Here is a 27998-nt window from a genome sequence, read left to right on the forward strand (position 1 = left end):
AAAGAGGCCCTCATGGAGGAAGAACGAAAGCAATGGCAGGAAGACCGCCGGGCTATGCAGGAGCAGATGGAGATCATGCAACGCGTAATGGGTGAGATGGCCACGACCCTAGATGCGCTGAAATTGCAACCTCCAGCCGGTGCTCCCCCAGACGGGGCCCCGGTAGTTCCGCCCGCAACCCCTGCCCCCCCGGCCCGTCGGGACCTGAAAGTCACGTATGACGGGTCGGGAGACCAGTTGACCTTTTTTATGGTCCAAGTAGACATTTTTATGCGGGAACAAGGCCGAACCTTCGTTTCTGAGGAGTCCCGGGTGCAGTACGTGGCTTCCTTACTGCAAGGGGAGGCGGCTGCCTGGATGGTGTTGCAGTATGAACTCCGCTCGCCGGTGCTGCGAACCCTGGACGAGTTCATGGTAGCACTCCGAAACCGTTTTGAGGACCCGACTCTAGGTGAGCGGGCTAAAGCCTCCCTGATGCAACTGCGCCAAGGGACTAAGTCGGTGGCGCAGTATGCAAGTGAGTTCCAGTCACTGGCTAGCCGAATTCTGGACTGGAGTGAGGCTACCTTGGTACAATGTTTCAGGGAGGGTCTCAACCCAGATCTCCAACATTGGGCCTTCATGCAAGGGAACCCCCCGGATGTGGAAGGTTGGGTTCGCCATGCTGCGGACATCGAGAATCGCAAACAACTCCTGAACTTGTCCAAGCAACGGATTGGGCGAGACCCCAGGCCCCGGGGTGACCGTGGCCGGGAACTCCGGCAAGGGGGTGGCGGGGTCTTCTCGGCCGCGGAACGCCGCAAGCGGTTCGAAGCCGGCGTCTGCCTGATCTGCGGGGGAAAGGGTCACTTTGCATCGCAATGCCCCTCTCGCTCAGGCCGTCCGACCCCTCCCCGCCAAACCCAGGCCGAGCCGACGAAACCGGCCGCCGACAGCCAGCCTCGCCGCAGAAGTGGACCACTGGGCCGGCGCTCCGGCGCACCCTCCGCTCTCCACGCGCGCCCCCAGGATGGGGCATCCGACTCTACGGTCCCATCGGGGTCCCGGATTACAAATACCGTCTTTGATTCGGACGGCTCCCCGGAAGCCACCACCCCGTCCCCCTCTTCCAGCGAGGAGGAAGAGTGGGAACAGCCGGCAAAAAACGCCGTCGGTCTGCTGTAGAGGGGGCTCCGCAGCAGACCGTCCCCATCGTTGTGCAAGGAGCTCCACCGATGCACAATTAAAGGAGGGCCGAATCTTCACCAAACTGGACTTGGTAGAAGCCTACCACCGCATTCGCATCAAAGAAGGAGACGAACCCAAAACGGCCTTTTCCAGTTGTTTTGGGATGTTTGAGTACCTGGTCATGCCGTTCGGACTTTCGGGGGCTCCGAGTGTCTTTATGCAATTAATTAATGAGGTTTTGCATGATTTGCTGTTTCGGGGGGTGGTGGTATTTCTCGATGACATCCTCATTTATTCTGAAACCATGGAAGACCATGTGCGCTTAGTGCGAGAGGTGCTCCAGCGGCTGCGGGAGCACAAACTGTATGCTAAGGTGTCCAAATGTGAATTCCACCAACCCTCCATTACATTTCTGGGGTATGTGATCTCCCACCAGGGGTTGGAAATGGACCCCGCCAAGGTCCAGGCAGTGCAGGACTGGGAACCCCCCACTACCCGCCGCCAACTTCAGCAGTTTTTGGGGTTTGCCAATTTTTACCGGAACTTCATTCCTAACTTTGCCCAAGTTGCGCTTCCCCTCACTGCCCTGTTGCGTACCAAGGACAAGGGGGCTAGCGCCGCGCTTCCCTCAGCCCGTTTGCAATGGTCCCCCCAGTGCCAGCGAGCTTTTGAACGTTTGAAGCTACTTTTTTCATCCGAACCCGTTTTGGCTCACCCAGATTGCACCAAGCCTTTTGTGGTGCAAGTGGATGCCTCGGATGTAGCCATGGGCGGGGCCCTATTGCAGAGGGATGAGGGGGGACGGTTGAGACCATGCGCCTACTTCTCCAAGAAGTTTTCCCAGTCTGAAATCAACTGGGCTATTTGGGAGAAGGAGGCAGCAGCGGTCAAACATGCCCTTACCATATGGCGACACTTCTTGGAAGGGGCCGAACTGCCATTCGAAGTGTGTACCGATCACAAGAATCTTGAGGCCCTCAAGGGGGCTAGAAAACTCAATGCCAAACAGGTTCGGTGGGCCCAATTTTTCGCTAAGTTCCGGTTCACTCTCAGACATGTCCCTGGCAAAGAAAATGCCCTAGCCGACGCTTTGTCACGACTTCCCCAGTATCGCAACGATTTCGATCGCCCAGTCGACTCCCTGTTCACTCCCGAGCAGCGAGGGGAAGTTCCTAGCTTAGCCGTCACCACCCGGTCCCAAGCCCGACCACCGGAGACCTCCCCTACACTCAAAGGCATTCCGGAAGCCTTCCAACAGCGACTCCGGGACGCCTCCTTGCAGGAGGAGGAGCATCATCTCCTCCCCACTGGCCTGGAACGTACCAACACTTGGTGGGTGCAAGGGGGGAAACTGTACGTCCCCTCCTCTCTTCGCAAGGAAGTATTGGGACTTGTACATGGTGCCAGGCTAGCGGGTCATTTTGGTTTCATAAAAACGCTTCACCTGGTTCGAAGACAATTCTGGTGGCCCGGTATGAGATCTGATGTAGAGTTGTATGTGCGCAGCTGCCCCACCTGCGCCACAGCCAAGAAACGGATGGGAAAACCCCCAGGGCTTCTCAAACCGCTTGAGAGCCCCTCCCGTCCCTGGGAAGTCATCGCCATGGATTTTATCACCGACCTACCTCCGAGTCGGGGAAAAACGGTTCTTTGGGTTATCACAGACCTCTTTTCCAAACAGGTTCACTTCGTTCCATGTGCAGGCCTTCCTTCAGCCCAGGGCTTAGCTAAACTGTTCATCACACACGTCCTCAGGCTACACTCGATCCCGAGGAAGGTCCTCTCCGACCGGGGGGTCCAGTTTGTTGCCAAATTCTGGCGGGCCTTCCTAAAGTTAATGGGAGTGGAAGAGCAGGGCCTTTCTTCCGCCTATCACCCCCAAACGGATGGTCAAACGGAACGAGTAAATGCGGTGGTAGAATGTTATTTGCGTTGCTATGTAAATTTCCACCAGGACGACTGGGTCGACCTGCTGCCATTTGCCGAATATGCGTATAACAATGCGCCTCATTCCTCTACCGGCTTTAGTCCCTTCCAAGTTATATACGGGACGGATTTCGGCCCTTTCGGTTCTGCCCCCGTCTCGCCAGAGCTCCAGTCTACCCCTGACCTTCAGGAGTGGATTCAGGTGGTTAAATCCACCTGGCCATGGTTGCTCAAAAATCTGGAAAGGGCAAAAAGCAAGTACAAGGAACAAGCAGACAAACACCGGTCTCCGGGATGGGAACTCAAGGTGGGGGAGCAAGTCTATCTGTCCACCAAAAACCTCCGCTCTCTTCGCCCCTGCAAAAAACTGAGCGACCGTTATGTGGGACCTTTCCCCATTACCAGAGTAATCAACGAGGTTACTGTGGAACTGGACCTCCCGAAAACTCTGAAAGGAGTCCATCCAGTCTTTCATATAAGCCTCCTCAAACCCTATGTGGCAGCCCCCCAGTTCCACCCCCCTCCCGCACACGAGATTCCTACCGTAGTAGGAGGGGACACCCATTTGGAAATATCCAAGGTTTTAGACTCCAAATGGAAGAAAGGGAAACTATTTTACTTTGTTCGCTGGAAAAACCTTGGCTCCGCTCATGACGAATGGGTGGCCGCACCCCACATGGCGGCTCCTCGCTTAGTCCGGGAATTCCACCTCGCTTATCCCGATAAGCCTCGTCCTCTCGGGGACCCCGGGGGGGGGCCTTAAGGGGGGCAGAATGTGAGGGTCTCTGTCTTTGTGTCTCTGCTTTCCATCACCTGCTGTGTTATCAGTGAACTCGTAAAAGCAGTTCACACCTTCTGGTCTCAGGCGCCAGGCCTGATGGCCCATGTATCTTCCCCCCCCCCGCTGTTCTTCCTGCCAGTACTCCCTCAGGCCGATGCGGCCTTGGAAGTGTGATAGCCGCACCAGACTTCCTGGGATCCGTCTGATGTTTTGTATTATGCCAAGCTTGTAACTTCCCATAACAATAAGTGTGAACCCCAGTGCCCCAGTGCCCTGGAGTCAATATATTCTGTAAACCCGTATAGCCCCTCACTTGCAACTTTCTACCTGTGCCTGTCTCATCTCCTGAAGGCTTCAATAAATTGATTGTTTCTGTATCAACGTCTGAGCAACTGATTTGGAGAAGCAAACTCAGAGAGGGGGATCTCTCACACAAGCTCTTTAATGCACGTTTTAATTTTGGTGAATGCTTCAGTTTTCCCAAGATCTAATAACATATCCTGCGAGAAGCCCAACAATGACAATTTCTCATCTAAGATTTTTTTTCCATGAGGATTTAAACGGGTCGTGCTTCAGAGAAGCTAGGAGCCCCTCAGTGCTAGCTTAAAGGCAGCCAACCATGCCCTAGCTTCGAGTGACATTTGGCCAAACTCAGAGCGAAGGGTAACGCCAGCAACACATCGAGGGGCATTACAGGCCATTTCTGAGAAGGTAAAGCTGAGTTGAACAAATGGTAAAATGGCCACATGATGGTTTCAACAGCTTTCCAACAGCAATGCCCACACATACTCTACAAGCATCCCAAAGGCAAGCTGAGTAAAGTCAAGGAAAGGTGGTGAAGGAACAGCATAACTGGTCTATAACACATAGTCAGTTCTAACTAAGTAAATGGTTTATTTGTTTGTTTGAAAGATTTCTTTCCCTGTTTTCTCACTCATTTCTGAGGTAGCTTACCAGTGGGACCAATAAGTGCCACATAACGAAATATAATGTTAAATTAAACCAACAATACTCTCAAACATGAAATGTTAGCAGTACCAAAATTAGCACCAGCAGTAAAATGAACTAATGATCTAAATACAAACATCCTAATAATAATTCAAAAGCAACAGAAAATATACATTAAAAGCCAGTTACCATTACAATTAGAGTAAAAAGCATTAAAATTAGGTTAAATAGTATCAATAAAAATTATTTAGGGGAGAAAAGAAAACCTTACGGAAAGGCCTACGTAAAAAGGAATGTCTTTACACGGTATTGATACTTGATACGGTGCCACGCAAATGTCTGCAGGAAAGGAATTCCAGAGTTAAGGCACCACACACACACAAAGCCCTGCCTCTTTGTGGCTATAACATCAGAAGGTAGCAGTAAACTAGGGTTGCCAACTGCCAGGTAGTAGCAGGAGATCTGCTAATTCAACTGATCTCCAGCCGGTAGAGATCAGATCACCTGGAGAAAAATGGCCGCTTTGGCATTTGGCCGCTTTCAAACTCTATGGCATTGAAGTCCCTCCCCTCCCCAAACCCTGCCCTCCTCAGGCTCTGCCCCCAAAATCTCCCACCAGTGGTGAAGAGGGACCTGGCAACCCTACAGTAAACAGACTTCTGAGGATTCCCACAGTTGAAGGGTGATGTCAATGGTCCTTTAAGTACCCTGGTCCCAGACTATTTAGGACTATAACCAGCACTTTTGAATTGTGCCCATAAACAAATTGTCAATGTGTGTAGTTCTTTTTAAACTCTTTATATTCCCTGTAACCCAACAGTAGTCTTGCAGCCACATTTACTTGGATTTAAGCTTCTGAATCACCTCCAAGGGCAGCAGAGTCCATTACAGTAATCTAGCCTGGATGTGATGAGAGTATAGAGAATGGTGATCATACTGGCAAACCAACCAAAGTTGGCCAGAAATGCTACTAGGCATAAAAGAAGTCTGAGCCTCCATCTGTAGGCCTGGATTTAAAACCACCCCCACCCTATGAATCTTCCCCTTTAGGAGGAGCGCAATTCCATTCAGAACAGGTTGACTCCTCACTCTTTGGCTGGCACCAGTATGAACCAACAGGACCTCAGTCTTATCTGGACTGAGCTCCAATGGATTGGCCCTTATCCAGCCTATTACTACCTTCACTTCATCATGCCTCCCAGCTGTTGTGTGAATCAGCCCTGAGATGTGAAGGAACAAGGCACTTGTGAAAGCTACTCACTAGAGCTAGGGCTTGTGCAGTTGTTGAGGATCTAAGTGAAATTCTCTGGTACACCCCCTCCCCTAGTTGCAGTTTACAGCAAAGACCCATGCAGCAACCAACCTTTGTACATGGTGTGCCTCAGCTGCAGTGTGGGTCTTTCCTAATGTGTAAAGCTCTGTTTCTTCACTAATATAGCAGGTAATGTGGGGGAGCCTGGAGCAAAAAATACTTTTCCTGGAGAGGGATTTTCCAGGATCATTGAGCTTGACAGCAGCTTAGTGTCACACCTGTTTGAGCCACAGTCCTCCAACAGCAATGGAAGGTTCCTGGTCTCCTCCCTACCAGGCCCTCCAGCTATGCTCTTCTTTGATCCCCTTCAGCAGCTCCTGGTGGGAGAGGCTGGGGCCAGCAGAAGCTTCCTCTGAAACAAGCACTTGTCTGCCACTTTTCAGAAGCAGACTCATCCCACCTTTACTCGGGGACTTCGTCAATTATGCTGCATCATCTGAATTCCATCTCATGAGATCCTGGGCTACCATCCAAGGAACAAATCTGTTAATGGTTCATTTATTCTAGGATAAGAGTATATTTTCCTCACAAGCAAAGCAGTCTCTGAAAAGAGATGTAGCCAGGCCCAAGACTGACAGTCAGGGTGTATCACTGTTTGGTCTCCTTGTGCCTAAACTATTCTGCTCACCTGGTTTACCACAAGTGAGCCGCTGACAGTGTGAAGGGGCTTATCTGTTACTGTCGGGCCCACAGGAGCTGTACCAACATGTATCCATGGGTTAAATAAGTCTGTTATTTCAGTGAGGTAGAAGTCTTCACAGTTTGGGGATTAGAAGGAGGTGCAGAGAATTGATCTCTCTCCTTCTCAGGTGCTTACCACCCACCCTGTTTCTGCTGGTACCTGCCCACCAGCCTCTGCCTCCCAAGCTATGCTGATCCTGTCTTATCCTTCCAAGTAGGAGGCTGAAGTTGGTTCCTTATTCCCAGTTCGTTCCCTATTCCCAGTTCCTTATTCACATTTCCTAGTTCCTGAATGATTTTGAAGACATTTCAAAAGCTCTGCACCACAAGATATGGATTGGACCACCACATATCATACACCCCCACATTCAGGGGACTCTGCCCTTCCAGATGGCGTATGCTGGGTCCTGGTCCAAAGTCCGGTTCTTGTGCCAGCGGCTCCCAAGTGGGGTGACCCAGGACAGATGCCCATACAGTCACTGCACCCCAAAATAATCTTTGGACCACCCCAAAGAACCGGACTTTGTACCAGGACCCATCATGCGGCATCTCGAAGGGCACAGTCCCCTGAATGTGGGGGTGTATGATATGTGGTGGTCCAATCCATATCGTGTGGTGCAGAGCTTTTGAAATGTAGGTCCTTTGTCATCTTGCAGCTCACCAGTGAATCATATACCTATTTGCTATTCCCTCATACCTGCCACCATGCACACATTCTACACAGTGTGGTGAGAGTGGGATAGAGTAAGTCCTAGGTATGCCCTGTTTGGCAATTGTGCTCCTCACCACAGGGTCTCCTAGCATTTCTCCACTCTTGAGGAAACAATCTGTTGCTGTCTGAGGATGACCTTTCCTGTTGCAGCACCGCTGCTATGGAATTGCCTTCAGGAGGGCTTACAGCGCATTCCTGAGGCCATAGGTGCTGCGCCGCTGTGGGGAGAGGCACAGCATTGGCGCAGCCGGGAAGCCTTCTAAGGCAACTGCAGCGGAGATAGAAAGCACTGCATTGCCAGAAGGGCAAGCTGGAGAGCTCACCCACCCACAGCCCGAGTCCACCAGGGAGACTCCCGCCCAAGAGGTTGCATGGAGGCCTGATACCTGGCATAACTTTTCAGCAGCAAAAGTGGGTGTTCCCCACCTGAAAGGGCCTTAGGAGGCCTCCTAGCTGGCGGAACGCCCCGGGAATGCCCCACAGCCGTCGGTGGCTGCTTCTGTACCTCTCGGGCACTGGGGCGGCCCTTGTGGTGCCGTGTCCCGCCCTCCCCCTCCACCGCCTGCCGCCGCCAGCCTAACTCCATTTATGCCGGCGCCCAGGCCTCTTGTGCTGGTGGAAGGCCCTGTGGGCCTCCTAAGCACTTTCGGCTACAAACCTCAGGAATGTGCTTGAACGTGCCCAGAGGAGGGCAACAAAGATGGTGAGGGGTCTGGAGACCAAGTCCTATGAGGAAAGGTTGAAGGAGCTCATATGTTTAGCTTGGATATGTTTCCCCACATGATATGATAACCATGTTCAAGTACTTGAAGGGCTGTCATATAGAGGAGGGTGCCGAGTTGTTTTCTGTTGCCCTAGAAGGTCGGACCAGAACCAATGGGTTGAAATTAAATCAAAAGAGTTTCCGTCTAGACATTAGGAAGAACTTCCTGACTGAGTGGTTTCTCAGTGGCTTCCTCAGGAGGTGGTGGGATCTCCTTCTTTGGAGGGTTTTAAGCAGAGACTAGATGGGCATCTGTCAGCAATGCTGATTATGTGACCTTAGGCAGATGAGAGGGAGGGCATCTTGGCCATCTTCTGGTCACTAGGGGTGTGGAGGGGGGAGGTATTTAGACAGATCATGAGAGAGGGGGGGCAGGAAGGGTTGCATCAGGGTTTGGCTCTCGTGGCCCTTTCTTACACATCCAGGAGAATGCTCTCCTCTACTTAAAGACAGATGGATTCACATTCTAGCTGTATCTGAAGAAGTGAGCTGTGGCTCACGAAAGCTCATAACCGACCAGAAAATATTTTTGTTAGTCTTTAAGGTGCTACTGGACTCTTGCCCTTTTCTACTACTGCAGACAGACTAACATGGCTACCCACTGTGAATTACCCATACATAATATTAGGGAATACTATGGCATGAATTAACTTGACCTCGGTTGCCAGCCTTAGACTTGTACAAATGTCCCAATAACTGAAGCATGTGCAACAAACTAGTTGGGAAGGAAAGACACTGCTTACATTGGCCAGGGGGTGTGGGTACATTTTTGTGTTTACTTCTCCCAGACCTAGGAGACGATTTGGATCCTCTGCCTGCCTGTTCTGGTGAAGAGGAAAGCATAGGGAAATAGCTGCTGTCACTCACGTGTCCAAGAGTGTTCGTGGACAAGGTGGGGTAGGCACCCAGAAACTTCACCAAGATTAAGCAGTAGGTTGAGAAGATCCAGATTTAGGGTTGCTTATCTCCAGGTGGGGTATGACATTCTCCTGGAATTATAATGGATCTCCAAACTACAGAAATCAGTTTCCCCTGGAGAAAGTCGTAGATTTGGAGGGTTGTCAAGAGTGAAAGAACCCCTCTGAAGGAATCCTCTGGTTTAAAAAAAATCTGATGCTTTGCTGGTGCCAGTTTATCCTTCCCACGCAGCAGTTACTTTTCAAGGATGGTTCACAGGCTAGTTAATTAAACTATGCATTTCAGCTGTGAGCCGGGGTTGGGTGGGGATAGCTCCTTCCCTTGAAGGTTCCTTTGGTACTGCCCCATGATTGGTTAATCTGGTCAGGAGGGCATGGTCAGTTTTTCCCATAAGTATAGCCACAGAGAAAAAGCTTTTTTTCTTCTGTCTTTCTCCCTCACTCCTCCTTGCTGCAAGAAGACACTTTTACAAAGCTCTAGAAACTATTGCCTCAAGAACCAACTGTGCTATCTTTAGGACTCCAGTAAGTAGCTAGCTAGTCAGCTTTGTTATTTTATTACATCTTGCTATCCTAGAACTGTATGGCTTGTTTTTAACATCTTTTTTTTAAGATTCTCAAATAAAGGTTTACTTTTGCTTTATTATGTGTGTTACTGATGGGGTTATTGGTACCCAGGTGGGCTCTGTTGTGTTATTGTCCCAAGGCAGGTCAGTCTTGACAAGGGTGGGCTCGATGGCATTGTGCCCTTCCCCAGGCTCCTCCCCCAAATGTTGAGGGATCTCTTAGTCTGGAGTAGGCCACCCTATCTAGCCTGAGACCGTAAAGATACCTTGTTCTAGGTTTGGCTGAAGTTGTGGCTGGGTAAAGTCAAGACAGATCATGTCTCATCCTGTATACCACTGAACTCCTGCAGATGAACCAAGACCTGGTTCTGTTAATAGTTAATTAATTCTGTTAATGTTTTCTGAGCAGCAAACATTGTTTTTCTCAATAGTAGAGCTGCTCCTGAAGGATTCTCAACAAAACTGGAATCAGATGTCCATACAGCACTGGGGTAGGAGCCTGCTCCCTTGTACCCCAAAGTTGATTTTTCCTCCAAGTGAGCAGCTTGGGACCCCTTAAAAAGACAGTTGTGAGGGTGGGCTCAAACTTTACTTTTTCTGGACTATTCCAGTTTTCCTTCAGGATTAGGGAAATGGGTAAGTTGTAGCTACACAAAGTATCCTTTTATAAGGATAAATGTCAGCTCCACTTGTCCAGTTTACAAGATTATTACAGGATGTGCAGGAAACACAGACCCTAAAAACATTTTCAACTTCTTATTGAAGAAGTAAGACACTAATATGCTTCTGTCTCTCCTTCTGCCCTCAGGTGCTTGCCACCCTCTCCATTTTCACAGCTACCTGCCCAGCAACTCCTGTTTGGCCAGCCATGCTTATCCTGACCTGTCCTTCCAAGCTGCAACTATTAGAGGGTGTGCTGCGAAAGAGCCTGCCACAAGCACTTCCGGTAACTTTGAGCCACTTACTTGAAGCTGCCACCCTTTCCCCACAGAAACCACCTGTCCATGCAAGGAAAAAACTTCACCTTTTTCAAATTTCAAATTCAATGTGAGGGTGATCTGGCTGCGACATCTGTCACCCCATTGATCGCCAGGGTTGATTCAGTTGATTCACCTTTTTCATTACTCCTCTTGTTTGACATGGGGAGCCCAGTCCTCCGTTTCCTCCAGTGATGTAAAATCCAAACACCCCTCTACACCCCCTGGTGCAAATACCTACAACGCCGAGTTTAGCAGTCAGCTGCCGCATGGGCTGACTCCAGTCCAGCTCTGTATTAATCGAATACTCTTCATCCATTAGCACGGTACGAGGCTAAAGTAGGTTGCTGAAGTAGATTTCCTGCTCCTTTTTCAACGGGGAATGCATCAATAATAGAAAGACATGACGAAAAAGAGCCATCATCCCTCCCCTCTTTTAGACAAGGTGCTGCAACTCATTAGATAATTGGTGTTGTGTGTTCCTTTTTTTAAAAAAATAAATTTTATTGGTTTTTTAAAACTATAAATTCTTCATAATTTTAACAACAATGTAAAAATAATGTCAAAATCACAATTACATCAATTGTTGTCTTAATTTCCAATAAACATAAAAAATAAATTGACTTCCCCATCACCTCCATCTACCTCTTAATAAAGTGTTACTATCCTTCGTTAACATATTCTGATCCTAATATTAATCTCATTCTAAAGTTTCATGTTATATAAAATTTTACATTCTGGATCAGAGTAAAAAGTAACCTTCCATTTTTCCCAGATCTTATACATTGTCACAATGATTCATCCAAGCCTCCCATTTTCCCTAATTTCTCCAACTCCACCAGTTCTAACATTTAAATGATTTAATCCCTTTATTCTGAAACATTTGTCCCTTTCCATTTGGCTGCATAAGATAATCTTGCAGCCATTATAACAAAAATTTAATCATGCTAAGTAACATCATCTCCAATATTTTAGGGATATTTTTCTGTTTAATCAATCTTATTTCATTGTAAATCATATCCCAAATCCATATCACAAGTCCACCCCTTATAAAAAAGGAAAAGAAAAAACCAATATCCTTACTACATTCCAACATTTTCCTTGAAATGATAATCACATTAATATTGATAATTCCAATATACATTTATATCACATCGGTAGTCTATATAAGGAGGACTTGTTTACATAATCCCAAAATGATGTCTAAATCTTAATTCCACTACACCGTAAATAGCCATGCCACCCATCCACACTGTCAAAGCCTTCCAATCCAGCAATCATATTTAGATCAGTCCTTTAACCATGGTCTAATACTTCCTTCTGCAACTGAAATAAGTCAGTCAGGTATGGGAACAGGATCTCTTTATTCTCTCTCATTTCCTCAGGCAGGTTGCGTAACCAAAAATAATTCTTTCTGGCCTTCATCTCCGTCATGGCTTCAATCTGTTTTCCTTGACCTGCTCTCTTCTTCCTTATATCCACACGTCCTTCCATAACTTTTTTAGATGAAAAGTCTGTTTCTTGCATGTCTGTTCTCATTGTCACAAGCTGGTTACCTTCTTGGACTTCTGTCTTCTTCTTTGTATCCTTGTATTCTTCCATACCTTTTTTGACAGAAGAATCCATTACTTGCATGTCTGTATTGGTAGCCATCATTTGAATCTTCATATCTCTTATGTCTTCTGTAACCAGATCCAACTTCTGATTACATATCTGTGATGATTGGTCAAGAGTCGTCATCATTGAAATCAGTTGAGCCATCTGTGTTGATATCTGTTTTAATTGTTTAATTGTCGCCTCAGAATGTTTAGCAAGCATGTCCTGCACTTTTTTTCCCATGGTTAAATTCTGTAAAGTTTCCTTTAATTTCGTAAAGGCAGGGCTATGAATTAAGCCAGATCAGGGAGAGGTTCCAGACATTTACATAAGTAACTTAGTTAAGAAATTGATGGTCATCTAGCAGGAGTCCATTGCATGTAGTTAATAAAGAATATTTCATTGACCAGCTTAATATCTTTTTCGGGTTGAAGAAATAAGTATTTAGGCTTAAAATAACTTTTTAAAGTTGAAAATACCAACAAGTTTTACCACACGCTCTAGATCAGCAGAACCAGGAAGTATTCCAGGAATTACCTCACCGTGGACCTTCTATCGTCTCTTCTCTATGGTTGTTACCTTCAGGAATGGTTTTAGTGTAACACGAGTAACTACGACCTGCTTCCTGTTGATTTGCTTGCAGAACAATAGAGAGGGATATTGAATGAAGCACAGAGTCTTCCGGTCCAAGATATCCTCTTTGTTGTAAAACGTGGCTGGAGGACCTTTTTTACACCGGACAAATTCTCAAAGGTTTCTCCCTCCCCTTCCTTTAAGGACGCGTCGGATTGGCAGATCTTAAGTCAATCATTCAAGCTCTTTGTTTTAGTTTAAGCTGATCAGTTTGATAAGGCTCCTGCTGCTTTGTCTGATGGATCTCATGCAGCAAAATCATCCAGTTCAATTAAGGGAGGAACACGGTTACCAGGAATGTTTTCTTCTACCCCCTGTTATTCGATAACGCCAGTGAAGAACGAAATATTCTTATCTACTCACTTGGGTGTCTGGAGGTGAGGTTCTAATCTTAATGTAGTCCTTATGATGTTTATAAGGTGCTGGAGGGTAGAGTCTAATGCCGAAGTTGCTCTCTGGCGATTTCAATCCCTCGTGCCCACGGGATCAATGTCTGAATCTCCGGGGGACTTAATAAAGCTCCCTCGGAGTATTCAGGAGATCAAACCGCATAAATGGCTGCAGGGAGTTCCTGCTTCCCAGCCCACTTGCAAGGGCTGGATTGGGGTGCGGTAAGTCACCCCAAATTACACGTAAACTTGGATTCCCCCCAGGAGCCCCTGGGAGGACGTGGCACTCAGCCCAGCGTCAGCACCGGAAGTCGGTGTTGTGTGTTCCTGAGGTCCACAGTCAGATGTGGAGTTGCCACCTATACATAATTTTCACAGCTCTGTCCATGCAAAATGGAAAATCTATTATGAGTAACGCCTGAAAGCAGATTTGTGTTGCAAACTAGCTCAATTAATGCTACCTTCAGCTTCAAATATATGAGAAAAGGCACCTAGAAGAAGAAAAGATGGCAGCAAACGTGACGATTGTTTTTTAAAGAGGTTAACAAGTTCTGTGGAAGTACAATTCCTACTGTTTAATTGGTTCATCATCTCCACTGAGAGAACTGAAATTCCTTTTCCCCCCAGAATAAATAGTTGCCTATAATAGTTAGTGATCTGTTTTCACCTATGTATTAACTGAAGTAAAACAAAATTATTAAGAACAACTAATTGAGATCTGTGATACATCAGGACTTCCTGCATGGTTTTATAAGTTAGAAGCAGTTGTCAGGAACTTGACTCAGATCAGGGCCACGTCACTGGACAAGGACGTTTTAAACCTTTTCCTTCTGTTACTTTTCTGATTTAAATTGTTTTCCTCCCAACCTTTGCAGGGGATATTTGCCCCTTAGAGAAAACTATAGGCACCATTTGGGTAAAATTCCCAAGGCAAATAGCTGCTTCAACGGGCGATTTAAACTGAAGAAAATGATGCAGAAGAATGGCTTAAACCCATTCTTTGTTTGTAAGAATATTTTAGTCCATGTTTCTGGTTTTATCTGGCTAAGGGCCGTAAATAAACAATCTGAATCTGAATGGCTTAAACCCTACCCTACCTTACTTCCAAATCCCTCATCCAATTCAAAACCATTCATGCTTTTAACTTTATACAAAAATCTCACTGATCTCATCTAGTTCGACCTTTAGAAGACCATTGTAGTATACTTGTTAGTGATGATCCCTTGGATGTTTTACTTGCTGTACTCAAGGATACACTGAATTGCTGGATCATCCACAGTTGTCCAAGGTAAAAGTTGTCAGTCATACATCCACATCATTATTTCAGATTGCTCTCAGTAACCTTTCATTGGCAGGTCTGTGGTGTAGTGATGCCACGGACAAATGGAAACTTTTGCTGTAGATTATCATAACCCAATTTTTCATTGGTAGGTCTATGGTACAGTGATGCACATCAATCGCGGAAACCCGGCTCAGCATGAAGTGGTGGTGGACTCTTGGCCAGAATTTAAGGCTGTTCTTACCCGCCCATGTAAGGAGGTAGGAAATAGAGAACTAGCAAATTCTCCCCAAAACCCAGCTGACCCAGCCCAAGAGGCTGGCATCTGAGGTAGAAAATCCAAACTATAGCTTCTTCCATATGGAGCATTGTTTTTGGAACATCCATGCAACATCATCATATATCTAATGCTGACCCTAAACCTCGGAGTGTGGATCCAAAAACAGACACACTGGGGCTGGGTATAGACTGGGGCAATGTTTGTGCAAATCTGGGTCAGCCCCTATGTTTGTGCACACACACCCTGAAATTATCTTTAAAAAAATGTTAAACATAAAGGGCACCTCTATTCATGGCACCCTCCATTCTAAATACATCCTAGCACCAGCAGCCTATCTCCACTATTTAGAGATAAACAATTATAGAAGGGCCTTTACCCTGGCCAGATGTGCAGCCTTACCTTCTACTATGCTAGAGGGGAAATTTAAGAAGACACCCTGGGAGGAGAGATTCTGCCCTTGCAAATCAGGAGACTTAGAAACTGTTGAGCATGCCCTCCTGAGCTGCAATTTTTATACATTACCCCGTACAAAGTTTATTGAGCCCCTCTTATTGAGAATGGAACCTGACAGGTCAGGAGAAAGGACTGAGATGCTCCTACAAGGGGATAATCCTTCAATCACTCTTCAGGTTGCGAAATTTTGCATGGCAGCAATGAAAATTCGATGCCATAGAACAGCCTCTTAGCGCAATTGACAGATGTGTCCCAGCTGTAATTTTCTTTTTAAGTGTTATAAGCCTCAGACTGTAATTCTTTGTTTGTAAGAATTTATTAGCCCATGTTTTCTGTTTTATCTTGTTTTATCTGGCTAAGGGCTATAAATAAATTATCTATCTATATCTATCAAACATAATGTTTATGTATTTGGGGGGAAACCAAGGTATGATACTACATCATGAAATCTGAGCTGCCATTTTGAGGGTTGCTTAGCAATGGCATAGACAGTCAAAGCCAGCCAGAGCATGTGGAAGACACTGCTGCCATGTGGTAGAGATGGGAAGGGCTGCCAGGATAGAATGAAGACGGAGGTTGGAAGGAGCACTCAGCGCCAGATGTGTTTGTGCTGGGAGGAAAACTGTAGCTGTCTGGCACTTAGCAGCCCACAAAATCAATTGGAACTGCTTGGGGGAAACACTGGCGGCCAGAGGATGTGGGTGCAAAGCGCCAACTCTGTTCAAGCTGGGAGGGAGGCTGCAGCTGTCCACAGACTCCCTCCCAGCGTAAACCCGGTAGGCACTCAGCACCTGCCTCCTCCAGCTATTGACTTATTTCCTTCCTGGTTGCGAGGAAGGGGAGGAGATGGGGGTAGGGAGGGTGGACTGAGGAAAGATGAAACAGTAAGAGGGCAAAAGGGACGTGTGGACCAATTTATCAGGTAAGAAACAGAGAAGGAGAGTGTGTAAGGAAAGAGGCAAGAAGAGGGAAATGGAGAAAGGTGGCTGGGGCATGTCAGAAGTCAGCGGAGAAAGCTTTTAATAGCACTATGTTGGGCGGGGGGTGCAGTGGGAATAATGGTGGATAGAGGAAGGTGTGCAGAAAACTCAGGTGGGGGTGTTGTATTGTCCATTTGAATGCCTCTGCATTCACCACAGCAATGAAAGGGACATTGAGAATCCTTGCTATTTTGAAGTATGTCACTTCCAATGTGTGTGTGTGTGTTAAGTGCCATCAAGTCACTTCCGACTCATGGCGACCCTTGTAGAGGTTTTTTGAAACTTAATTAATTATTGGCGGCAGGGCACACCCTCACCATTTTAATATTGGTTCCACAGAACCCTGATTCTTGCCATCTTGAAATATTGGTCAAATAAATTCTAGGTCTATGGAAAGCTCCCGGTTAAAGTCCACTTTCTGTACTGGTCACCTTCTCACCTCAGTGTAGCAACTTTAAAGGGATTAGCTTCTGTTAATCCACTCATCCTATGTAACAGACAGCCAGTGTTTGCTCTAAGGATGCTGACTTTAAGATGGAATGTTTCATTGTCTTTCTTTCCTTTTGATCTCATTAATCATTAATCTTGGTATGCCTTGTTTTAGTTCCATTGTGTAATCACTGACTGACCTTTGCTATCCATTGTAATATTTCTTAATAAAACCTTGGATGCTCCGAGAAGGAGAGAGCAATTCTCCAAGGAGAAAAGATACAGAATTGTTTGTCTTTCTTTCAGACCCTATGAATGAAAGTCCTCCAAAATGTCCTATCTTTGACCGCCTTGCTCAGATCTTGCAAATTGAAGGCTGTGGCTTCCTTTATTGAGTCAATCCATCTCTTATTGGGTCTTCCTCTTTTCCTGCTGCCCTCAACTTTTCCTAGCATGACTGTCTTTTCCAGTGACTCCCAATACTGATCACTGCCAATACTGATCATAAAAAATTGGGACATGGAATTTGCTCCCTGGGGGGGTCACCTCACTGTGCTTCATGATATGGCCGTCTGGATTTGCTACCTTACTTCTTTCAAGGCCGGCCTCAGTTACGTTGGTTGTCTGGGTAAAACATCTACTTTACTACCACATGAAGTTTCTGATTTTTTCACCCTCTTTCTTCTTTACCCATGTGGGCCTTTCATCTTGATATTTTTTCCCAATGGAATTTGCTTCACCTATGGCTCATTTACTCGGCATCATCTCCTGGGCTCCTTGTCTGCTCTAGGTACCAAATGAGCTGTTCATCCTAGCCGGAGGTGGCTGCTGAGGCTCAGTCTATGGTTCTGTTGTCCTTCGCTCCATTTTCCCTGTCTGTTGCATTGTTGTCCTGACCAAGCCCATCCATACCGTCTTCCCCTTGTAAATACCCTAATTTCACTGTGCAGTTCTGTCTTCCCCTGTAGGTAGTGAAAGACACGTGGGACTACTATGCCAACTTGCATGCCACTTTCTATAGAGATGTAGATGCTTGTCGAGCAATGCTGGAAAATGCAGAAGCTATCGACTGGAGCAAGGCCTTTCAGCTGCAAGGTGAGCCCCCACTGGCCCATATGCCATCAATGCATAGACCAGATCACTCCTAGCTGTACATGTGAATCTTTGGCTTCCCTTTTCCCTTAAGTTGTTCATTGTTTATATGTTTACTGAGTTGAAAGAGAACCCTTTCAAATTACCTACATTGTAATTATCCCTAGACTACAGAATATCATGCTCATCTAGATGTGGCACTTCTTAATGTACTTTGCGTCTCCCTCTTAGAAAGTTCAGCATGGTTCACATTGAACTTCTTGAGGACTTCCATCGAGAGACTGTCCACATCCCACTGTACTTCAGCATTAGTGCTCTCAAATTTTCCTTAGAGAAGTACTTTTTTAAAAGGAAGTAATTTTTTAATATATATCTTGGCTGACAAAAGCAAGTAGAAATGGTGGGAGTGACAGCTAGCCTCATCAACCTGAGCCGATGTCAACAGGATTCTGGCAGCTGTGAAAAGCTACCACATGCCTCCTTGACCTGTGCCTATCATGGCTGGTGAAAGCTGGCCATGGTGGGATTTGAGGCCCCCTGGAAGATACTGTTAATCTGTCCCTGAGTTCAGGACCTCCTTGGGAAGTTTAAAGGAGGCAGTAGTGAGGCTGCTCTTGAAAAAAAAATCACTGGATCCTGCTAATCCAACCAACTACTGCCCAGTGTCAAATCTACCTTTCATGGGTAAGATAGTTGATAGAGCGGCAGCAGAGCAGCTGAAAAGTTTCCTGGAGGACACATCAGCTCTGGATCCAGTGCAGACCAGCTTCCAACCTAGCCATCGGATGGAGACGGTATTGGTCACCCTCACGGATGATCTCCTGAGACAACTGGATCCAGGCAGATCAGTGCTGCTGGTCTTGTTTGATCTGATGGCTTGATCTGATTGTTGTGGTCCATCATGATCTATTGACCCACCACATTGCCTATGCTAGTATTCGTGGTATAGCCTTGAAGTGGGCTGAGCTCATTTCTCCAAAATCGGAGACAGAGTGGCACAGGGGGAGAGGATGGCTCCACAACATCCTCTGGTGTGTGGAGTTCCTCAAGGGGCAATCCTCTCTCCCATGTTATTTATTATATGCGCCTTCTTGCCCAGCTGGTCTGGACTTTCGGGCTGGGCTGTCACCAGTATGCTGATGACACCCAGCTTTATCTGCTGATGGGCAACCGTCCAGATTCTGCCTGAATGTTTTGGCCAGGTGTCTGAGGTGTGTGATGAAGCAGAATCGGCTGAAATTTAATCTGTCAAAGGTGGAAGTCCTGTGGCTGAGTTGGGAAGATGGGGATGTGGGTGGCCAGTTACCAGCTCTGGACAGGGTGCAGTTAACAGCAGCTGCATCTGTCAAGAGCCTAGGGGTGATCCTGGATGCCTCCCTTTCAATGGAAGCACAGGTCACCAATATAGCCAGGGTGGCTTTTTACCTGCTTCACCAGGTCAGGCTACTCGTACCCTACCTTTCTCGCCCTGACCTAGCTGCAGTGATCCATGCAGTGGTCACCTCCAGACTAGACTACTGTAACTTGCTCTATTCAGGGCTTCCCTTGAGGCTGATTTAGAAACTTCAACTGGTCCAGAATGCTGTGGTGTAGGCCTTTACAGGGACCCCTAGGAGAGCAGACATCCAACCAGTGCTCTACCAGCTGCACTGGCTCCAGATTGAGCACTGGTTTTGGTATTGACCTTTAAAGCCTTAAGTGGTCTGGGTCCATCTTACCTGTTGGAATGCCTCTCCTGATACACCCCTTGAAGAGCTCTGCACTCAGTTGGAGGACATCTACTGGTGATCCCTGACCTGAAAAATATCTGGCTGTCCTTTTCAGCTCTGGTCCCAGCCTGGTAGAACACTATGCCCAGTGAGATTCAAGCCCTGCGGGATTTAACACAGTTCTGTGTAGCCTATAAAATTGAGCTGTTCTGCCAGGAATATGGTTGAGGACAGTGACGGTTTCCATCTGGCTGGCTCCCCCTCCTTCTCCTCCTACACACCTCTGCTGTGCTTCCCACTATTGTATTGTTTTGTTTGTTGTTCTATTTGGTAGTAGGTTATCTTTGCTGCTAAAATTGAAGGAACATAGTTTTTATTACTGATAATTTTATTCTAATGTATGGCTTTTAAAAATTGTTTTAAATGGTTGTAAGCCGCTCTGAGCTGGATCTAGTCTGGAGGAGCGGCCTAAAAATCCAATAAATAAATAAATAAAATTCAACTGCTCACAGGGCAATTGGTTCAAAATAGCCTCTGTAAAGGGAGTGGGACCTAGTCTCAGCTTATGAAGCTCACTACTTCTCCTGCTCACAAAACATTTGGTTCAAAAATAGTGAGATGATGCATTGAAATCAGATACACAATGGATATGGATGCCCATGACTCAGAAAACATAACCCCTCATTATTGCCCCACTTGTGTTGCTCCCTCTTACCTTTGTTGCTCCATACAGGCATCCAAGATGGGATGTATGAGGTAGCCAGGGATATTGCGAAAGCAAGACATGTCCACCTGAAACCATATCTCTACCAGACTGCCCTACATCCAGGCCCACCTGCCTCCTGTCCGAGCTGGTCAGTAATTTTCCCCCCTCCCCTGGTGCTCATCGGGACTCTGGTCACTGGGCATTGTTTCTGCAGGAGTCTGGAGCTTTATGGCTGATTAAGAGGCAACTAGCTACCCTGAAGCTAAATTCTATCCTCTGTGCAGTTTCAAGGATTCAAAAGCATATCCGCTACTCCCCTTTAGCCTTATAGATGTGAGAAGCACACACGGAGGATAACAAAGGATTTTATATTAATAAAACATCAACTGTTCAAAAGACCTTATAGAGCTTTGGTGTAATGTAAGCCATCCTGCAACGTGTCTATGTAGCAAAAGTAGGCTGATTGAAAGTTCCCACAATAGCAAACAAAGGGGATTTTTTGCAAAGCTCCTCTGGGGGCATTTTTGGGGGTAGAGGTCCCAAATTTTCAGAGTAGCTTTCAGCAACTCTCCATGCATGAACCCCAAAGTTTGGTGAAGATTGGGTTGGGGGTTCCAGTGTTATGGGCTCTGGAGAGGTCGCCCCCTCCTCCTTAGACAAGCATTAGCCAATTAGCGAACAAACAGAATCTGACTCTTACCTTCCTGCTTGTGTATGGAGGCAGGAGGGGGCGACCTCTTCCAGACCCCATTACTACGGACTCCCTGACCCAATCTTCACCAAACTTGGGGATTCTTGCAAGGAGGGTCCCGGCTTATTTTTGGATTGGGTTTATCGATATGGACAGCCTTATTCCAGAGTAAGCAGCAACTCAGAGGCTAAGTCTTTTTACTACCTAGCAGAGCCAGCCTCTAGAGCCAGCCCCCACATTTCAGTGCAGTATCACCTTCATTTTGAGGAACAGAAATAAAGAGACCTGGAGGATACTTGTTCTTGAAATCTAATGCTTTTTTGTCCATGTTGAGTGTGACCAAAGATTGCCACAGCCTATGGGGTGATTTCACATCCTCCTGTAGGCTAACAGATAATCATTGAAAATGGACCTACTATGCCCTCACTGTTGCTAAACGACTTGTACACTGGAAAGATAAATGCTCACCTCCCATTATTCAATGGACTGAGGACTATACAACCTTATCAACATTTGAACATGTAGCATTTAGACAACAGTTACACATGGGCATATTTTTAGATATTCAGAAACCTTATCTCTAGACTTGACACCATTGTTCTTATATTTTGTTGATTTATTTGTGCTTGTGTTTGATTTATAATTGTGAGAGATCCCCCTCTCTGAGTTTGCTTCTCCAAATCAGTTGCTCAGACGTTGATACAGAAACAATAGATTTATTGAAGCCTTCAGGAGATGAGACAGGCACAGGTAGAAAGTTGCAAGTGAGGGGCTATACGGGTTTACAGAATATATTGACTCCAGGGCACTGGGGCACTGGGGTTCACACTTATTGTTATGGGAAGTTACAAGCTTGGCATAATACAAAACATCAGACGGATCCCAGGAAGTCTGGTGCGGCTATCACACTTCCAAGGCCGCACCGGCCTGAGGGAGTACTGGCAGGAAGAACAGCGGGGGGGAAGATACATGGGCCATCAGGCCTGGCGCCTGAGACCAGAAGGTGTGAACTGCTTTTACGAGTTCACTGATAACACCGCAGGTGATGGAAAGCAGAGACACAAAGACAGAGACCCTCACATTCTGCCCCCCTTAAGGCCCCCCTCCGAGAGGACGAGGCTTATCGGGATAAGCGAGGTGGAATTCTCGGACCAAGCGAGGAGCTGCCATGTGGGGTGCGGCCACCCATTCGTCATGAGCGGAGCCAAGGTTTTTCCAGCGAACAAAGTAAAACAGTTTCCCTTTCTTCCATTTGGAATCTAAAACCTTGGATATTTCCAAATGGGTATCCCCTCCTACTACGGTAGGAATCTCATGAGCGGGAGGGGGGTGGAACTGGGGAGCTGCTACATAAGGTTTGAGGAGGCTTATATGGAAGACTGGATGAACTCCCTTGAGAGTCTTAGGGAGACTCAGTTCCACGGTAACCTCGTTGATTACTCTGGTAATGGGGAAAGGTCCTACATAACGGTCGCTCAGTTTTTTGCAGGGGCGAAGAGAGCGGAGGTTTTTGGTGGACAGATAGACTTGCTCCCCCACCTTGAGTTCCCATCCCGGAGACCGGTGTTTGTCTGCTTGTTCCTTGTACTTGCTTTTTGCCCTTTCCAGATTTTTGAGCAACCATGGCCAGGTGGATTTAACCACCTGAATCCACTCCTGAAGATCAGGGGTAGACTGGAGCTCTGGCGAGACGGGGGCAGAACCGAAAGGGCCAAAATCCGTCCCGTATATAACTTGGAAGGGACTAAAGCCGGTAGAGGAATGAGGCGCATTGTTGTACGCATATTCGGCAAATGGCAGCAGGTCGACCCAGTCGTCCTGGTGGAAATTTACATAGCAACGCAAATAACATTCTACTACCGCATTTACTCGTTCCGTTTGACCATCCGTTTGGGGGTGATAGGCGGAAGAAAGGCCCTGTTCCTCCACTCCCATTAACTTTAGGAAAGCCCGCCAGAATTTGGCAACAAACTGGACCCCCCGGTCGGAGAGGACCTTCCTCGGGATCGAGTGTAGCCTGAGGACGTGCGTGATGAACAGTTTAGCTAAGCCCTGGGCTGAAGGAAGACCTGCACATGGAACGAAATGAACCTGTTTGGAAAAGAGGTCTGTGATAACCCAGAGAACCGTTTTCCCCCGACTTGGAGGTAGGTCGGTGATAAAATCCATGGCGATGACTTCCCAGGGACGGGAGGGGTTCTCAAGCGGTTTGAGAAGCCCCGGGGGTTTTCCCATCCGTTTCTTGGCTGTGGCGCAGGTGGGGCAGCTGCGCACATACAACTCTACATCAGATCTCATACCGGGCCACCAGAATTGCCTTCGAACCAGGTGAAGCGTTTTTATGAAACCAAAATGACCCGCTAGCCTGGCCCCATGTACAAGTCCCAATACTTCTTTGCGAAGGGAAGATGGGACGTATAGTTTCCCCCCTTGCACCCACCAAGTGTTGGTTCGTTCCAAGCCAGTGGGGAGGAGATGGTGCTCCTCCTCCTGTAAGGAGGCGTCCCGGAGTCGCTGTTGGAATGCTTCCGGGATACCTTTGAGCGTAGGGGGGGTCTCCGGTTGGCGGGCTTGGGATCGGGTGGTGACGGCCAAGCCAGGGACTTCCCCTCGCTGTTCGGGAGTGAACAGGGAGTCGACGGGGCGATCGAAATCGTTGCGATACTGGGGAAGTCGTGACAAAGCATCAGCTAGGGCATTTTCTTTGCCAGGGACATGTTTGAGGGTGAACCGGAATTTTGCAAAAAATTGGGCCCACCGAATTTGTTTGGCATTGAGTTTTCTAGCTCCCTTGAGAGCCTCAAGATTCTTGTGATCTGTGCACACTTCGAACGGCAGCTCGGCCCCCTCCAAGAAGTGTCTCCATATGGTAAGGGCATGTTTGACCGCTGCTGCCTCCTTCTCCCAAATGGCCCAGTTGATTTCGGACTGGGAAAACTTCTTGGAGAAGTAGGCGCATGGCCTCAACCGTCCCCCCTCATCCCTCTGCAATAGGGCCCCGCCCATGGCTACATCCGAGGCATCCACCTGCACCACGAAGGGCTTGGTGCAATCCGGGTGAGCCAAAACGGGTTCGGATGAAAAAAGTAGCTTTAAACGTTCAAAAGCTTGCTGGCACTGGGGAGACCATTGCAGACGGGCTGAGGGGAGTGCGGCGCTAGCCCCCCTGTCCTTGGTACGCAACAGGGCAGTGAGGGGAAGCGCAACTTGGGCAAAGTTGGGAATGAAATTCCGGTAAAAGTTGGCAAACCCCAAAAACTGTTGAAGTTGGCGGCGGGTAGTGGGGGTTTCCCAGTCCCGCACCGCCTGGACCTTGGCGGGGTCCATTTCCAACCCTTGGTGGGAAATCACATACCCCAGAAATGTAATAGAAGGTTGGTGGAATTCACACTTGGACACCTTAGCATACAGTTTGTGCTCCCGCAGCCGCTGGAGCACTTCTCGCACTAGGCGCACATGTTCTTCCATGGTCTCAGAGTAAATAAGAATGTCATCGAGAAATACCACCACCCCCCGAAACAGTAAATCATGCAAAACTTCATTAATTAATTGCATAAAGACACTCGGAGCCCCCGAAAGTCCGAACGGCATGACCAGGTACTCAAACATCCCAAAACAACTGGAAAAGGCCGTTTTGGGTTCGTCTCCTTCTTTGATGCGAATGCGGTGGTAGGCTTCTACCAAGTCCAGTTTGGTGAAGATTCGGCCCTCCTTTAATTGTGCTAGAAGGTCAGGAATAAGAGGGAGGGGGTAAGCATTAGACTGGGTGACTGCGTTCAGTCTGCGAAAGTCAATACACAGTCTTAAATCTCCCGTCTTTTTCTTTACAAAGAAAGCTGGGGCTGAATAAGGAGCCTTGGAGGGGCGTATGAAACCCCTCGCCAGATTGACATCCAGATAGTCTCGCAATACAGTCTTTTCACTAGGGCTCATGGGGTAAACCTTTCCCTTAGACAGTTTGCCTTCCCCTACAATCTCGATGGCACAGTCCGTTTCTCTGTGGGGAGGCAGTTCGTCGCACTCTCTAACATCGAAAACATCAGTAAACTGCGAGTACTCAGCGGGTAATTGAGGAGAGACTGGGGCGGGGGACCCTACCAGTGCGGCGGCTGGAGTTCTGAGTACCCGTTCCTTGTCATGCAACCCACAGGGGTTTTCGGGGAAGGAAAGCACCCGTTTAACCCAATCAATGGAGGGATTGTGTCCCCTTAACCAGTTCATCCCTAACACCACAGGGGTTACAATAGGGGCGATGGTGAAATACAACCGTTCCCAATGTTCCCCCACGGACATAATCACGGCTGCAGTTCTGTGGGTCACAGGGCCCCGTTTAAAGTCACTCCCGTCCATTTGGGAAAAACGGAGGGGTCCCGGAAGCCGCTTGCGCCGGACACCCAACTTCTTGGCAGTTTCCTCATTTATCATGGTGCGGGCACACCCCGAGTCGACCAACGCGGGGACCTCTAACGGGGGACCCCCTTTGGGTAGGGACAGATGAACACGCACAAATACATTGTCCTCTTGGGCGCTTACCATCGGTGGAGCTCCTTGCACAACGATAGGGACGGTCTGCTGCGGAGCCCCCTCTACAGCAGACCGACGGCGTTTTTTGCCGGCTGTTCCCACTCTTCCTCCTCGCTGGAAGAGGGGGACGGGGTGGTGGCTTCCGGGGAGCCGTCCGAATCAAAGACGGTATTTGTAATCCGGGACCCCGATGGGACCGTAGAGTCGGATGCCCCATCCTGGGGGCGCGCGTGGAGAGCGGAGGGTGCGCCGGAGCGCCGGCTCAGTGGTCCACTTCTGCGGCGAGGCTGGCTGTCGGCGGCCGGTTTCGTCGGCTCGGCCTGGGTTTGGCGGGGGGGGGTCGGACGGCCTGAGCGAGAGGGGCATTGCGATGCAAAGTGACCCTTTCCCCCGCAGATCAGGCAGACGCCGGCCTCGAACCGCTTGCGGCGTTCCGCGGCCGAGAGACCCCCGCCACCCCCTTGCCGGAGTTCCCGGCCACGGTCACCTCGGGGCCTGGGGTCTCGCCCAAGCCGTTGCTTGGACAAGTTCAGGAGTTGTTTGCGATTCTCGATGTCAGCAGCATGGCGAACCCAACCTTCCACATCCGGGGGGTTCCCTTGCATGAAGGCCCAATGTTGGAGGTCTGGGTTGAGACCCTCCCTGAAACATTGTACCAAGGTAGCTTCACTCCAGTCCAGAATTCGGCTAGCCAGTGACTGGAACTCACTTGCATACTGCGCCACCGACTTAGTCCCTTGGCGCAGTTGCATCAGGGAGGCTTTAGCCCGCTCACCCAGAGTCGGGTCCTCAAAACGGTTTCGGAGTGCTACCATGAACTCGTCCAGGGTTCGCAGCACCGGCGAGCGGAGTTCATACTGCAACACCATCCAGGCAGCCGCCTCCCCTTGCAGTAAGGAAGCCACGTACTGCACCCGGGACTCCTCAGAAACGAAGGTTCGGCCTTGTTCCCGCATAAAAATGTCTACTTGGACCATAAAAAAGGTCAACTGGTCTCCCGACCCGTCATACGTGACTTTCAGGTCCCGACGGGCCGGGGGGGCAGGGGTTGCGGGCGGAACTACCGGCGCCCCGTCTGGGGGAGCACCGGCTGGAGGTTGCAACTTCAGCGCATCTAGGGTCGTGGCCATCTCACCCATTACGCGTTGCATGATCTCCATCTGCTCCTGCATAGCCCGGCGGTCTTCCTGCCACTGCTTTCGTTCTTCCTCCATGAGGGCCTCTTTGCGGGCCGGGTCCCCTTCGAGTCCCGTGCTGGGGAAGGCCAACCGGCGATCCTTCGCCGCAGTCCGCGAGAGCGACCAGCCCTTGGGAGAGTCCAGCCAATAAGTAAGCCCCCGGGGACGTCCGTCCCGATCTTGGTCGGGGGCGCGACCCTTCGGTTTCTTTGGCTTGGCTCCCTCCTCCTTCGGGTCCGGCTTCTCCGGCTCGTCCGGTTCCTTGGGGGCATCGGGGTTAGGGGTGGTGTCCTCGTCGGCTGACATTCTGTCCAAAGCGGTACAGCTGCAGTCCGAGAGGCAAGGACTTGCAACTTAATGTGAGAGATCCCCCTCTCTGAGTTTGCTTCTCCAAATCAGTTGCTCAGACGTTGATACAGAAACAATAGATTTATTGAAGCCTTCAGGAGATGAGACAGGCACAGGTAGAAAGTTGCAAGTGAGGGGCTATACGGGTTTACAGAATATATTGACTCCAGGGCACTGGGGCACTGGGGTTCACACTTATTGTTATGGGAAGTTACAAGCTTGGCATAATACAAAACATCAGACGGATCCCAGGAAGTCTGGTGCGGCTATCACACTTCCAAGGCCGCACCGGCCTGAGGGAGTACTGGCAGGAAGAACAGCGGGGGGGAAGATACATGGGCCATCAGGCCTGGCGCCTGAGACCAGAAGGTGTGAACTGCTTTTACGAGTTCACTGATAACACCGCAGGTGATGGAAAGCAGAGACACAAAGACAGAGACCCTCACAATAATCTAATTTAAAAAAAAAAAAAAAACCCTTCAGTTTCCTCAGCTTCATCCCTTTGCCTGCCCTTATGTTTAGGCTGAAAAGTGACTCCTTCCACATTGGTACCCTCATTCCATCACATGCAACCGTACTCAATGAAGTCTGGGAGTTTGGAGGCAACAATCGAAGCTTGTGCTATCTGGAGATGCTGGTCTGTTACTTCCCTAATGCCTGCCTTATGGACAAAGAAGGGCAGCTGGTCTCCTGGAGCCTTAGTGATCCATTTGCTTGTTTGTCTCATGGCTATACCTTCCCTCAGTACCGAGGACAGGGCTGTATGGGAGCTGTGCTACAGTCAATATCTAAAAAAATGCATGCTAGTGGGTTCCCATTATACTGTGGTGTCCTGCCAGAGAACCGGTCTTCTAAGCAGGCATTGAAGCATCAGGGCTTCCATATCCTCCCTGGGACATATTACATGCTCATTGTAACACCAGCCCTTGACCTCAAGAAATAGGAGACTTAACCTTTTACT

The 27998-nt window shown here is 48.4% G+C and overlaps 1 protein-coding gene across 1 annotated transcript; it reads left to right on the forward strand.

Moving 5' to 3' along the window:
• The first annotated feature begins 10617 nt into the window (after positions 1-10617).
• On the forward strand, positions 10618-27980 carry LOC130479412 (glycine N-acyltransferase-like protein 3). Its single transcript, XM_056851812.1, has 5 exons — positions 10618-10719; positions 14800-14907; positions 17758-17884; positions 20324-20444; positions 27560-27980. Exons 1-5 carry the CDS (start codon positions 10642-10644, stop codon positions 27978-27980), a joined length of 855 nt encoding a protein of 284 aa, XP_056707790.1. The 5' UTR covers positions 10618-10641.
• The last annotated feature ends 18 nt before the right edge of the window (positions 27981-27998 follow it).

Source organism: Euleptes europaea, chromosome 6 (assembly GCF_029931775.1).
Source record: "Euleptes europaea isolate rEulEur1 chromosome 6, rEulEur1.hap1, whole genome shotgun sequence".
Lineage (NCBI taxonomy): Eukaryota > Metazoa > Chordata > Lepidosauria > Squamata > Sphaerodactylidae > Euleptes > Euleptes europaea.

Excerpts from the sequence above, each read along its gene's own strand:
- LOC130479412 (XM_056851812.1), top strand. The coding sequence starts at position 10,642 with ATGCTTATCCTGACCTGTCCTTCCAAGCTGCAACTATTAGAGGGTGTG. Across the intron at positions 10,720-14,799 it reads GCCTGCCACAAGCACTTCCG|GTCTATGGTACAGTGATGCA; the intron begins GTAACTTTGAGC and ends TTTCATTGGTAG. Across the intron at positions 17,885-20,323 it reads CAAGGCCTTTCAGCTGCAAG|GCATCCAAGATGGGATGTAT; the intron begins GTGAGCCCCCAC and ends TGCTCCATACAG.